Raw genomic sequence first — 15,165 nt, forward strand, 5'->3', positions numbered from 1 at the left:
TCCTCATGGCCCTCCAGCTGTTTGTTCAGTGTTTGTGCTCAAAAATGGGTGATAATATCAGTCTTGGCTCTGTAAATGGAAACAAACATAGTGGCTCAGACCAAGTCATAAACAATCACAACCAATCAACACAGTGCTTCAGGAGCATGGAAGGGAGGGGTGTAATTTAATTGGCAGTTGAGCTAAAATATTAGCAACATTTCACAAAACCAAATCACAAACTGCCTCTTTACCAATCCACCCCAGATCAGGGCCACAACCAAGACAGACACTTCAGAGGATAAATAGCTAGCAGTACGGATCAACCAGGGGAGCAGAAAGCTTGGCTGAACAAAGGGGAGATTAAATGCCACAGTTAGGTCAATGCCCTTTGGTGTATGAAACTAAGCACTCACAACTCACATGTCAACATGCGAGCATGGTCTTCATATCAGGGCTGTGTGTGTGTGTGTGTGTGTGTGTGTGTGTGTGTGTGTGTGTGTGTGTGTGTGTGTGTGTGTGTGTGTGTGTGATAGAGAGAGAGAGAGACAGACAGAGTGTCGGAATATAATTCACTAGGACGTAAATATTACAAAAAAACATGAACCAAACATTGAACCAAACATCATCCACCTGGAATTTGGACATTGCTCATCACAAAGGCAGAGTCTCTGAAGGCTTGATGATAGAGGCAAGCTTGGAATGTGCAGTCGAGGGAGGGAGAGAGTGAGTATGTGAGTGAGGGTGAGAGTATGTGTTTGCGGTTGTGTGGGTGCAGCTGCAGCCTATTAGTGCTGTAAGGATTCTCAAATATTTAATATCAAATTCTCAAATCTTAGAAACTGTCTAAAATGTAGTAGTGTGTATAATTCAACAATTACCTAAGACAAACAGAACACACACAGACAAACTCAAATCAGTGAACACTCCAGGAAATTTCAATGGCCCTAGCGAAACCTCAAACAATCAGATAATGCAGACAGAACACATGGAGGCATTGTACGTGGGGGAAAAAACAAGAACTCAATTTTCTGGGCAATGAATTCTCACAAAATTGGGTTTAACAGTTGGATGAATGTACAACTGCCAAGTTCTCTGTCCTGTCTCCTCAACACAGTGGTACTCTCATTGGTGTGTCTGCAGGAAGGGGGTCTGCTATACACTTGTGTGTAAGTTGTATTGAGTGGCGTGTGTGTGTGTGTGCTGCAGTTTCCTACCACTGAAGTCCACTGCCATCCTGTTCCGTGCAGTGTGCCCTGACCCACTTCCTCCATGCACATGACCTACTTCCTCTGTATCCTCGCTGACCCATCGCTCCCTTCTCCCGTCTGCCGGCGCAGCCGCTCCAAACCGGGACGCTTGTGTAACCAGAGCAGGCTCAGCTCCAATGGCATAGGCCTGGCCAGCATTAGTGCTCCAGCCCTAAGCCTCTAGCGGAGCCACAGTCCCCGTCACAGGCCAGGCAGCCCTCCTGAGGAAAGCTAACCCACAGGGGGGCTTAGCTCCCGATAAGTGAATGCCGAAAAACCATTATTTACTGCCACTTACATGCCATGCGGTTTTTCATTGGCATCATACTGGATTACACAGACCAGCTCAAACCATCAGCTTTTCATTTGGGTTTTATTTTCGACATATCGGCCATTACATTAAGGGGATTTTCAGAAATTACAAGACTGTAAAAAAAGGTTCTGGTGAAATTAGACTTAATGACTTTCCCATTGTTGTGAAAAACTATGAGCAGGAAAGACAATATCGCACAGACAGTGTGACTCCTACGTCTACTCCAGCTAAAAATATCTACAAAGAAGTCTTCTTTTAGCTTTGTGATTCAATCCAGGCTGGAACAATTAGCCAAAATTAGCCTAGTGTTGTTATGAAAATAGCCACAGAAAACACACCTAGTAAAAACAACAGATGGAATCCCTGCCTATTCACTTAATGTTCAATGTTTCAAGTTTAAACAGTAATTCTTCTCATCACTTATGCAAAACCCCAATTTCCCAAGAAAGTGGACAAACTAGCCAATGAGCAGGAAATAGGTGCAGAGCCAGCACAAGGAGTAGTTCCTGTTAGAGTGTGCTTGGTGCTGACAAAACCAGTAACTCAGTGACCGGTGTGTTTGCCAGATAACCTCTGAAAGACCAGGAATGTGTCTGGCACATGGAGATCAATAGCAGTGTGTAGGCGCCCTCACTCAAACTGCCGGGCACTCACACACACACACACACGACAGAAAAACAAAAACACCAGCCTCAAAGGGGAATAGTCAGGAAAGGGAAAGGAACATTCCAGGGAGGCAGAGGAGAGTCACACTCAAGGGCACGGCCTATCTGCCCTTGGTCCCTTTGTTTGCTTCGACCATCAGTGGCAAAATAATGCCGACTAGCACACGCCAGGAAGACGCCCCAGGTAGGAATCTCTTGTGTCAGCTATTAAAAGAACATTCCGGTTAAATGTGTCCATGTAACACCATGATACAAAAACAACTCTGTTAATATGGTCAAAACAGCCTTTGCGCTGAGTAATGTCCTGAGTTCCTGAATGTCTGTACACTGGTGGTACACATAACAGGGTATAACAATACCCTGTAATAGGTTAGGCCACAGGATGTAACACAAATAGACTGTAAACTACAATATAAAAGAATTACGAGAAAAGGTTACCAAATCCTGATGGTGTTTTCTGAAACAATGAAACAATTTTTCACGTACCTGTTTCATGCAAAAATCGTTCGTTTACAACCAATATCAGCACAGAGCGTGTGCATGACAGATGTTATTACCACAGTTATGAACTGACACACAGGGACCATTTAAACCCAGAAAAAATCAAGCACTCTCAGAGATTTATTTCGCATTCACACTTTTCACATTCGCAAGGGAATCCTTGCTCTGTGTGGCATTCAGAAGGTTATGAACAGCAACCCCCACCCCCCACCCCCCACCCCGCCCCCCCCCAAAAAAACCACACACACAATTTTACACCTACAAAATGTCTTCCTTCTGTCGATATGTGTTTCTGTCCACAAGTAAGCAATGTTGTTACATGTAAGATGTATACAGAGTGAGGGAAAAGGAGGGAGTCAGACAACCCGGCCAGCAATACCTTGCTGCAAAACCTTGTTTTATATATAAGTGTATGCTGCCCTCTGCTGTTGTACTGATAACCCTACAACTGAAACACATCTAGCATCCCACAACACAAACTAATTTTCTCTGTGTGCCTTTTCATTTTATCCTATCAGTGTTCCTCAGAAAGAATTAGGTCAGTTCCAGCTGTCAGTAGCTCCTTGTTATTTAAACTGAGTAAACCAAAATGTCCCCCACATTAATCTAGGGATCTCTCTGTGTCTATCTCTCTCGCATTTCAAGGAAATTGTGATTTTGATTCCTCCTGATTTATACCAAGATATACTTTTATGCCTTTGAACCTTTGTTTGGTCCCAAAACCCACGTTAGTAGCCTACTTCCTCCAAATACAGTAAAATCATAATAAGTAATACAATTAATGTATATAATTTCATGTAGAAACTGATATATCCTGGGGTCTTGTTGGTAGTACTATACAAATTATTATGATTTGAGGACCCGCCTTTGACAAGACTGCGAGGTGTGAGATGAAATTACACCTACAAACTACATAAAGTTTTTTCTTTGACATTTTAGATAAGTTTCAGTAGGCCACGTGCTCAAAACGTTGTCGCGCAGGATTTTCCAAGCCTGGCAAAAGGCAACATTTTATCAATTTGCCATTGTACTGTCAACAGATACAACGTTTGCTGCCTGATACAAACACCTGTGGACGTTATGATGTCAACTTCAAAGAAAAAACAACGGTTCTGCCCTTGGCCTTCACATATGGTCTCCCATTGGCTCCATTCTTTGCACCTGTTAAGGATTTCCACCAATCACATATCCCGGTTTCTGATGTTCAAGATGGCGACCTCCTGTTCACTATTTTATGCGCTTCTAAGGCTCTGAGTAAATATTATCGCATACTTTATCACATAAAATTTCAGACATTTGTAAACGTTAAGGACAAAGTTGCCCTATGTTATCGATAGTAATACATTTAGTTGGTTTTCCAATGCTAACCATCGACGTTGTCCCGAGTCTTGTGTCACACTGAAGGGGGAGACAGTATTTTCGGTATGGCTACCGACAGCAGAATACATTTTTGGAAGCGAAACACGAAGGTGCCGGGGAGGTGGGTACTAATCTTTTCATGAAATGTACCACTTGAACATTCATATAGTGGGCAAACCCAATCTTATTAGTCCCTAACTTCTTCCGTTGTGTGCAACCCATGCTATCTCTGCTAGTTACAAAATGATAGCAGTGTAGTTGCTAGCATTTCAGCTATACCATTGCTAATTGGAATACTTTTTTACCTTGTGTCTTTATGTTTTGTTTTCACCAGTGTCACAAGATAGGGTCAAACATGTACAATGTCAGGGAGTTATTTGGTGACATTGTAGTTCTTAGTTGTGGTCTATGGCCTTCTATGATAATGAGGATGTGATGACCATATGTTAACAGGTCGATATCAGTGACTCAAGCGTCAGACAGTCTGTCACTTGAGGTCAGTTCACCTTACCGAGGTCTGGGATGTCTTTACTTCCCCCCTCTCTGTGAAAAATCGGTTATAACATAATAAGATAGCGTCACAAGACAGATTTTTGGGGAAAGTTTTCTTTCCTACACCGCCAAATGTGCTCTTTGTATTCTTGGAACTAAATGGTTCCGTTCCAAACAATGGCAGCATAAGCTAAATGTCATTGCCTAGATGCATGACGGAAGCTAGGTTATCACAACACGGGCAATCTTGTCATTGAAGAATTTTGCTTTTCTTTCGCAATGTCGCTAACTTTTGAAACGTGACCACAATGATGAAGCACTTTTGAATGACAAAGCAAGATGTGTGGTTTTGAATGATTGGGTGATTTCGCAATCCACTGCGAACCCAAAGCCAGACCAGTTGTACCAACTTTGGGAATGTGAATCGACCACTTTACACATAGCCTGTAGCCTTTCTAGGATATCATGAAAATTGAATCAAGGGTATAGATATCTGCACATTTTGCTTTGTGGGCAGCACCATTCATGTTGTAGTGCTTAGTTTGTAATATAAACAGGAAACAACAGAGCTAAGTCACAATGCACAGATCAGGCAACTGGCCATGGCCTCCTGTCTCCCCAGTGTGGACATGAAACCTATCTAAATTGGGTTACTTGTATTTTTGGTTAGAATGAATGCCTTTTTTTCAGACTGTTACTCTGAAACCTGTTTAATGCCCTAGGCCCTACGTGATTGTTGTCCCCCAACATGAAAGAAACCGGCTCATGAAGTTGCATTGTAATCTTTCTTTGTGTTTACATTCAGTTTTGTAGTTATTTATGCTTTGATCGTACATTATTGTTGAACTATTTGTGCAATATTGTACTTTGTTGAAATATTGTACAACGCTCTGTCAGTTTGTGTCTAGTTCCTTTTTTCTTGTCATTCTCCTACATGTGTAATGCTGTAATTGTGGTACAATAATTTAACCTGTCCAGATAGTTCTTTGATAGCCTATTAAATAAAGAAGCCTTTGATATTGTTCATCCATTATACTGACCACTGAAGTGCTTTATAGTGGAACCAGCCTGAGCCCATCCCAAGGCCTCTCAACACTGTTGAAAGAATAACAATCTTTAATAATACCAATCCACTGTTTTGGAAGAATAACAATCAGACCAGGGTTCCCACATGCTTTGGGAACTATGGAATGTAGCCTACTTGAATTAGAGATGAACAAATTTCAAGGACTTGAAAGGCAGTGAAATTAACAGAAGCCCTGGAGAGTGCTTGAATTGTCTGTAGGATCTTACACAAAAATCTGAATAAAAGACCTCAGTCTGTGGTAACTTTCTCAAACTGCCACGGCGCTGGATCATCTCGTATCAAGACATTAAGAAGGTCTGGATGGATGTTTGCGTTGTGTAGTTTAAACACCTCAAGTGCGCGATAACAGAGTTGCCAAGGTAAATAATGTTGTGTGACCTTGAACAAAATGCCAAATCAGTTTAAAAGGACTTGAATTTACAAAAATGGTGGGACACCTGTTGTGGATACTGGATAAGTACAATTATCAGTTAAGTCTTTTGTTTCAGATTCCCACAACTTCTGATGGTCAAGCTCTTTTTTTCCACACCCCTAGAATCTCCCTTGAATTAAAACACATACGATAGACTCAATAAGATAGCCAAGGACTTAATTGTGGCTTAATTTTGTATTTTTTTTTCCAAATGGATTCTGGGTTGTGTAAGACTGTGTTGTGACGGTGATGCAAGGGTGTGGCTGTGTAACATGAGATGATGATGATGATGATGTCATCTCCTTTAATCTGGCTCAGCTGGTCTGGTGTGATGGGGCAGGGGTGGGGCACAGTTGTGCACACCCTATTTTTCTTTTGTCATCATTTCGGTATTAGATGAACCAAATACACTTAACATCCAGGATTTGGTTAACTTTAGTTTTTGGCTTAGTTGTGTAGAGCACTTCTGTGACAAAGTGTTTGGTTAAATCACTAATGAACAATTAGTCCAGTGTTGATTGGTGTTGATAAAATGGAATCAAATTAGACTAAATTAAATCATTATTGTGTGTGTTGGTATGGGCATGTGAAAAATATAGTCAGAATGCTTTACCATCAATTCACTTGGCGTTTTGAATTTAGATAGGGTTGCAAGGTGGGAGTCTTTATTCTGACCGTGCGTGTTAGCCTTATGGCACCTTCTGCAATAGGATGGACCAGGCTATGCGCTTAAGACGTAGCATACGTATTTTCTTTGTACCAGTAACACATTCAGTGGTCTAAAATAACAATTAGTCGCACATTTTAACATGGTTAAATTGTACAAACAACTCCAAAACAAAAATGCCCAGTGATCTGTAGGCCTTCTTGCTGAATAAAAATAGCAGTCTGTTATCATCAGGACAACAGACTGTCTTCTCTCTGTCTAATCAAGTGTTCAACCCTTTTCCTAATTTGTGTGACAGTACCATTCTGAAGTTTTGTACGTTTTTGAACCCAGCCCTTGAACAGACTGCTAGACAAGGGAAAGTGCTTCTGTAGGTACCTTTTGGGTGTGGACCTCCTGTTGCTTTCCTAACACTGAGTACACCAGTTTTCTGTTCTTTCTCCCTCTCCCTCTGTTTGACACGCACTATCTCTGTCACACACACACACTCACACACACACGCACTGTTACATTCTCTCTGCACCCCCCCCCATCACGCACTTCTTTCCTCTCACCTCTCCTTATCTCTTTTTCTGTCTGTCAGTCTACAGCCTGTATATGGCGCTCAGCACCCTCCTTTGGATCCGCGGATCCCCCGAGCGTAAGTGCTGCCTGGGATTGGACTGCATGAAGACCTCACCTCTCACTGTCCCCATCCCTGTTTTTCTCATTTTTAACTCTCTGTCCAATCATTTTGCTCTACTTTATCCTTACTTACAAAGTTTGTGTTACGCTGGCAAAGTACTTATGCTTGTATCGGATGCATCATGTGGATAAAGTCAATGTGTGTGTGTTTTTAATTAGTATTTTTGTCAAAGTCTCTTCACCGCCTTGTTCATCATTTGGACTGTGAGTGTGTTTTTTTTGTAAACAAGGTGAATTGCTTTCATGCTTGAAATGTATCTCTTTTTTTGTTTTGTTTTGTTTTGGTATTGCTCCCACTGTGATTTTCTTGTCTCGTGAACCAATTTTCTCCTCGGTGAAAGAGATTTAATTTGGCTTCTGTCGGCATCGGCGATTGTCCGGCTGTCATTTTCTCCCTCTCATTTATGACTTTGTGATTTGGTCTGTCACCACAGGTTTCTCAAAGACACTCCAAAGTCGAACAGCACTCAGAATGTCAAATCCAAGAAGGCCTCAAGCTTCCTCGAGTTTGCACGGAGCACCAACGACGCCTGGGATATCGATGACGAGGAGGATGAAGACCTCCTCATGGGCGCTGCACCTCCTGCCCCCGTGCCCCACTCTCGACCCACAGTCCCCACCTTTCTCCCCACCCAACCTGACAGTGACTCTGAGTCCCACCCCTCAGATACGCTGGGGCCACTCAGGAGCGAGCCGTGTCATGACCAACAGATGAGTGACGACAGGTCGACCAATGGGAGGGTGGTGAGGTCCAATAGTGAGGCCCAGCTAAACACCTCTTCAGGTATGCAAGGCTATCCCACCATGCCCTCTTTGGTTTTTAGCCTCTGCACTGAAACGCAATTCCATGGTTAACCTGCAGAGGGCACAAACTACACTCCGAATATAACACACTCTAAACTTATCCATCTTAAAATCACATTATTATGGTGTTTTACGATGTGTTAGCCATGGGGTTTGGTGTCTTCATGTCTTTCAGAGTTGATCGAAAATGCCCCTTTTTATGATCCAAGTCGCCGACCAATGAGTTGCCGGGTTAACTGTCTGTTTTACTCCCTTTACAGTGTTTGGTCTAGTCTGCCTGGTGATGAGGCTTACACAGACGGTTTCTTCTTTATGCTCTCATTTCATGTTTGGCTAGGATTTATTAGTCACCTCAGCAAACATGTTTTTACTGTTTGGGTCAGAGTTCTTAGACATTCATCTCATGCTTATCAATATCTCAGTCCACTACACATGACCATATCAAAGATTGCAACAAATCAAAAATGAAGACGGAACAAATCAATCAAAAATGATTTGGTGAAATATAGCTGTGATAAATCTAAGTAGTGAAAATCTACTGAAAGGCACTGCAGAAACTGCCACCACCAGGTGCTATTATTCCTGAGTAAATGTAAATGTGTTTAAACCATTTGACCCGGCCACCCTGCCTTAACTATAATATCATGGTTGAGAATTATGTTGTGTTAAGTACGCAAGAGTGATTTCAATGGTGGCCAGACCACTAGCCTGGCAAAGCAGACTATCAAGTATGGCAGGTGTTTTTAATCAGCTACCTTGTGGATGAACGTTGCATAAATCAGAACGGTACAGATTTGAGGTCAGTACAATCATACTCATGAGCGCGCCGTTCAGCTGTTGCAACCAGCCTCAAGCTGGGAGGTGAACAAGGACACAGGAGCATCCCTCTGGCCGTAGGGGGGTTAGACTAGCTTATGAATGTATGATTTATCCAGCCCTGTTATGGGCCTGTCCCCTAGGCAGAGCCTCTTACTCATAAAGTTTATGTTGGCCATAAACTGCACAGAGACTCTGAGCGACCTGACTACTCGGGCGCGGAGGTGGGCTCACTAGCCCACAGGGCTAGCTGATGAATTCATGATCTGTCCACACCCGATACTTTTTGTAGCCTCTTGCTTTTTCTAGATTTCGTCAGTATGCAATGCAGCAGGACGGCTGCACGAAACTTCTGAACGAGTGTGTGTGTGTTTGTGTTTGTGTGTTTGTTTGTGTGTGTGTTTGTCTCACATCCCCTGTCTCTTCTCCTATTGCCCACCCGCATCTCTTAGTTCGCTCCAGCCTGCAGAAGCAGCAGTCTCTGCCGGTACGGCCCATAGTCCCTCTGGTGGCACGCATCTCTGACCAGAACTCCTCTGGTGCGCCGCCCATGACCATACGGGAGAAGACCCGTCTGGATAAGTTCCGGCAACTTCTGGCCAGCCCCAACACCGACCTAGGTGGGTTACCTGTTAGCAGGGAACACTCTCCCTCACACTTCCCTGTATCTCTCTACATGTGTGTAAGTGTGTATGTAAGCGTATGTGAACACTGAGCATGCCAATACATTGTATACCTGTTAGCTAATAGCTTTAACCTGCAGAAGTGGTCTTAGCATAACCACACACAAGCCCACTCTCTAGACACAGGTGACTGTGCTGGAAATACCCTGTTCTCTATCTATCAATGTTTCTGTCTCTTACAATCTCTCTCTCTCTCTCTCTCTCTCTCTCTCTCTCTCTCTCTCTCTCTCTCTCTCTCTCTCTCTCTTTCTCTCAGTCTCTGTATATCTGTCACGATATCTTTCTCGTTTCCTTCCCCTTTTCCATGGCTGTCTTTCGCTCCTGCTTTTTTCAGTCCCTCTGTTATTTTTGTTAGCTCTGTTTTTCTGTTTCTGCCTGTTTCTCTCTCTGTGTCTCTCATCCCCCCCCCCCCCCCCCGTCTCTCTCTACACTCACATACTCTCTGCCCAGGCCCAGGCCCCAGAATCCTCCCAGTGCTAGACAGGGCAGAGGCACCAAGAAGGCCCACTGTCAAGTGTTATCCCCCATTCCTTTTGGAATCTCTTTACCCCTCTCATTCACACTCAGCCCCCCCCCCCCCCCCCCGGTTTCTGTGTGTCCTCCCTCAGCACCCCTCTGCTCCTCTTCCTCTCTCTGAAGTGAATCTGGCAGTGTTGTTCCCACTTTGCACTTTGGCTCTCTGTCGCACTCATCTCTCTCCGCCTCCCTCATCACTTTCACAGTACTGGCTGGGATCTAACTGACAGCTCTCTCTCTGTCTCTCCCCCCCCCTTTCACTTCCGCTCCTTCTCTCACTCTCGCTCCCTCTCTCTGGCTGGCTGTCTTTCTTTCTTTCTGTATGATGTGTTATCTCTCTGTATCTGTCGCTTTCTGCCTGTCTGTCTGAGTCACTCACTCACTCTCTCTCTCTCTCTGTGTCTCTCTCTGTCTCTCTCTCTCTCTCTCTCTCTCTGTGTGTTCTCCCCACACACTCTTCCAGTCTCATGCTGAGGGCACCTTCTGTTCTCTGGGCTTCCAGAGACGGATTCTGACGAGGCGCTTTCGCGCACACCTACGAGCTTGTCAGCCGCCAGAACAAGTTTTGTGTGTGATTTTTTTTTTTTTTTTTTTTTTGTTCCTTCCCTTTTCTTCACACGCATTTGTTCAACAAAGCATGGCAGCTGTAATGGTCACACCAACAAAAAAGCTCCTACTCGAGTTGGAATTGAGATCGAGGCGTGCGGCTTTTAGGTTTTGTCATCGGACACAAACTCCCTTCCGTGAGTGACAGAACAGATGCCGTCGGCAGACTGCGTGGTCTAGTCAAGTGAATCAGTGCCATGTAGGTCGTCGTTTGAATGCAGAATGTACAGAATGGAACCACTACTATCCCCACACACACCCACCCACACACACACACACAATAACACAGAAACAGGCTCTTTCAAAAAAGGAAAAGAGAATATTAAAAAAGCTTCATTTTAACAGCTTTAAACCCACGTAAGTGGCGCAGTCGACTGCAGCGTGCTGGGTGCGGGATGTTCCCTATCAGCCCCCATCTTGATATGAGCGGGGACGTAATGAAAGTCATCGACTGGCCCGCATATCCCCGGGCCCGATCTTAATGGATAATAATCTCTGTAGATATCGTGTGGGGGCCGTGGCAATTACGCGTCCACGCTGGGTGTAATCAAACGCTTTCATCAGGTACCTCTGTGCCATCCACCGCTGCCTGCCAGAGAAACCTTAGGAAATGAATGTTTGAAATTGGGGGATAATTGAAAACGCACACACATACACAATATGTGCGTGAGTGCGTACACACGTAAATGCATGCCTAGGCACTCTGACACACACGTGAATGCCCACATGGGCAGGCATATACACACACACACACACGTAAAAATACACACACACACACACACACACACACACACACAGAAAGCCTGGGTTGTGTATTGTGTGTAACATTTGATGTGCTCTGTAGACCATGTGGGGGAGCTAAAGAATCATAAATGCTGTTAGAGTGGGGAATCACTAGTCTGATGCCTCCAATGGCTACGGCCCACATGATGGGTCGTGTGTTTGTAGTTGGACAATGTAGTGTGTAGAACACGGCCAAGTCATCATATCTGTGTTTACTTGGCAGAGGGGAAGAACAGTGACAGGTTAGATTGGAACAGCTTGATAGATATGATGTGTATCCATATAGACCACATTTGTTGTTTGCACTACTGAAGAAGAATGTATGTGTGTGTGTGCTTAGGTGACACGTGTGGTGGGCTGGGCCTGAGGAGGTTGTGTGTGTGCTCTCTATTTCTCTTGGGTTTTCACCCATATGTGTGTGGGTGTATTTATGTACAGTGGGAAAAATAAGTATTTGAACCTCTGCCGATTTCGCAAGTTTGGCCACTTGCAAAGAAATGTGTGATCTATAATTGTAATAGTAGGTGTATTTTAACAGTGAGAAACAGAATATCAACAAAAAAATCCAGAAAACTGCATTTTATAACATGTATGACTTAATTTGCATTTGATGCAGAAAATAAGTATTTGAACCCCTAGCAAAACATGACTTAGTACTTGGTGGAATAACCCTTGTTGGCAAGCACAGGCGTCAGACTTTTCTTGTAGTTGGTCACCAGGTTTACACACATCTCAGGAGGGAATTTGGTCCACTCCTCTTTGCAGATCCTCTCCAAATCCTTAAGGTTACGTTTTCAATGGGAGGGAATGAGGGAATGAGGTTCAAGCCCAATATTCCACATTACATGGCCCCATCCATAGTCCCCTCGATGCAGTGGAGTCGTCCTGTACCCTTGGCAGAGAAACAGCCCCAAAGCATAATGTTTCCACTGCCATGCTTGACGGTGGGGATGGTGTCATGTTCAGCATTCTTCCCCCTCCAAACGCGGCAAGTCGAGTTGATGCCAAAGAGCTTGATTTTGGTCTCATCTGACCACATCCTGTCTCCCAATCCTCCTTAGAATCATTCAAGTGTTCATTGGCAAACTTTAGACGGCCCTGTACATGTGCTTCCTTGAGCAGGGGGACCTTGCGAGTTCTGCAGTACTTCAAACCATTACGGCGTAGTGTGTTGCCAATGGTTTTCTTGGTGACTGTGGTCCCAGCTGCCTTGAGATCATTCACAAGCTCCCCCTGTATAGTTCTGGGGTTATTCTGCACCTTTCTGATGATCACCGATACCGCACGAGGGGATATCTTGCATGGAGCCCCAGACCTAGAGCGAGGGACAGTTGTTTGGTGTTGCTTCCATTTACGAATAATCGCACCAATAGTTGTCTGCTTCTCACCAAGCTGCTTGCCGATGGTTTTGTAACCCATTCCAGCCTTGTGTAGGTCTACAATCTTATCTCTGACGTCCTTGGTCAACTCTTTGGTCTTGCCCATGGTGGTGAGGTTGAAGGTGTGAAGTATGATTCTTTGGACAGGTTTCGTTTATACACGTCACCAGTTGAGATCAGGTGTACCTTGTTAGGCCTAATGAGGACTAATCTGTGTGCTTCTTGGGCACATAACTGGTCATTGGGAGCCAGAATTCTTGCGGTTTGCTTGGGGGTTCAAATACTTATTTTCTGCATCAAATACAAATAAAGTCATAAATGTTATAAAATGCAGTTTTCTGGATTTGTTTGTTGATATTCTATTTCTCACTGTTAAAATACACCTACCATTACAATTATAGATCACACATTTCTTTGCAAGTGGCCAAACTTGCGAAATCGGCAGGGGTTCAAATACTTATTTTCCCCACTGTATGTATGTGTCTTCAATGTGTGCCTGTAGCGGGCGTGCGTGCACACTTCATTTTTCCCATGTGTTTGCTTCATGCACAGCTGCATACAGGGGTGTGTGTGTGTGTGTGTGTTATCAGATTTCCCTGATGTTTATGGTTGACGGCATGTATGTAGAAATGGATTTATGTGTGTGTGTGTGTGGGTTTATTTCCCCTCATGTTTTATCTGTGTGTATATTCCCTCTGCAGAGGAGCTTCGAACACACAGCTGGTCGGGGATCCCCCGGGAGGTGCGGCCAATCACCTGGAGGCTGCTATCGGTGAGCACCCCACCGGCTATGCCCTATTTTGCTCCCTCAGCCCCAAGCAGCCCGGGCGCTGGAAATAGCCCCTTTCAACTCACTGACATCCACTTTAAAATAACTCCACCATTCGGGAATACCAGAGGTGGGGGCACCATCTGGAACATGCCCAGTGTTGATGCACTTGTTTCCCCAAAAGCTCCATTTGTCAGAGTTTATTAGCCACATGCCCATCAAAAACATGGTCACCAAGGCACCCTCCCCAACTCCCACATCCCCCTTAAATGTGTTATGGCCTTAACCCCTTCGAGCCCGTGGCATTCTTGCCGAAGCAGAGAGAAATTAGATTCATTTCGTTTGCAACTTCGAATCCAATCTTCACACCACATTATCACACCAGCGTGGTAATAACGTAAACATAAACCCTAAATAGCCATAAACCTTAAAGGCTTTTCCTTTCAATTAGTACACTGAAATTAGAATCTTGTTGAAAAGTACCTAAAATAAGTTAAATGTTCAGGTATGTTCATCTCTGTCACAGCACCAGTAGGACACCTTCAACTCCCACCTATAAAATAGGGGGATATGTGATTGAATCCCAAAAAGGATATGTACACTAGTTGATTGAATAGGTGCCAATCGCCACAGGTTTGTCTGGTGAGAACAATGATGGATGTCAAGGAAAGTCCCAATGATGATGGATTTATTAGCACACACACACACTCTCAAGACATGAATGGCAGGATGGACATGAAATGACTGTTGAACCGTGATAGAATTATCCATGTAAAAGATTGACAGGAATTGAACCATGATATGATGAACAGTGATACAATGATCCGTGTAAAGGATGAACATTGAACCATGAATCCGTGGTTTTATCTTAACGATGCACGGCTAGAACTATCGTGAATAGAAAAGGACAATCATGAACCGTCCAACGCAAATCCCGATGGTGATGCTCCTCCAACTTCTCTTAACCAACAACTGGCTATAGGTGGGTCGGACTTATATAGGGTTGATGAGGGGAACCTTGAAACCGGCTTGGGGCTTGAAACTGCCAGTCATTTTCCCCTGTGCATGCGCCCCCTCAGAACTCTGGGAATACCCGACTGGGTGACCTCTCTGTGGTCCCCAAGTCTTGTGAGTGGCCTGCACAATGGGGTGCACAGCGGAATGCCACTGGTAGAGGCAGCCTTTTGAACACCCACCCCTCCATTAGTTGTTCTATTCACACACTAAAGACTTCAACATTACCTGTGGCTTTGAGGGAGGAGATATGCACCATGCAGCAGAAAACCCAATGTAAACAAAATTCTACCCAGGTCCAAGTATAATTCCTTTATTTTGAGGCAAGCCCTGCCATTTGAAAGTACATGGTAGAAGATATGGACTTCCATCAAAAGAGATGTAAT

General features: G+C 44.2%; 1 protein-coding gene across 2 annotated transcripts in view; it reads left to right on the plus strand.

The window, feature by feature from the left end:
• The first annotated feature begins 3,790 nt into the window (after positions 1-3,790).
• tbc1d22b (TBC1 domain family, member 22B) overlaps positions 3,791-15,165 on the plus strand; it is a 43,076-nt gene continuing 31,701 nt past the window's right edge. The window contains exons 1-5 of one of the 2 annotated variants that reach the window (XM_031565879.2): positions 3,791-4,188; positions 7,309-7,365; positions 7,844-8,193; positions 9,482-9,649; positions 13,698-13,768. In XM_031565879.2, the coding sequence (XP_031421739.1) occupies positions 4,133-4,188; positions 7,309-7,365; positions 7,844-8,193; positions 9,482-9,649; positions 13,698-13,768 (702 nt within the window). In that variant the 5' untranslated portion in view covers positions 3,791-4,132. The remainder of the gene's footprint in view (positions 4,189-7,308; positions 7,366-7,843; positions 8,194-9,481; positions 9,650-13,697; positions 13,769-15,165) is intronic. The other variant, XM_012815701.3, reaches the window with a different exon arrangement.

Source organism: Clupea harengus, chromosome 4 (assembly GCF_900700415.2).
Source record: "Clupea harengus chromosome 4, Ch_v2.0.2, whole genome shotgun sequence".
Lineage (NCBI taxonomy): Eukaryota > Metazoa > Chordata > Actinopteri > Clupeiformes > Clupeidae > Clupea > Clupea harengus.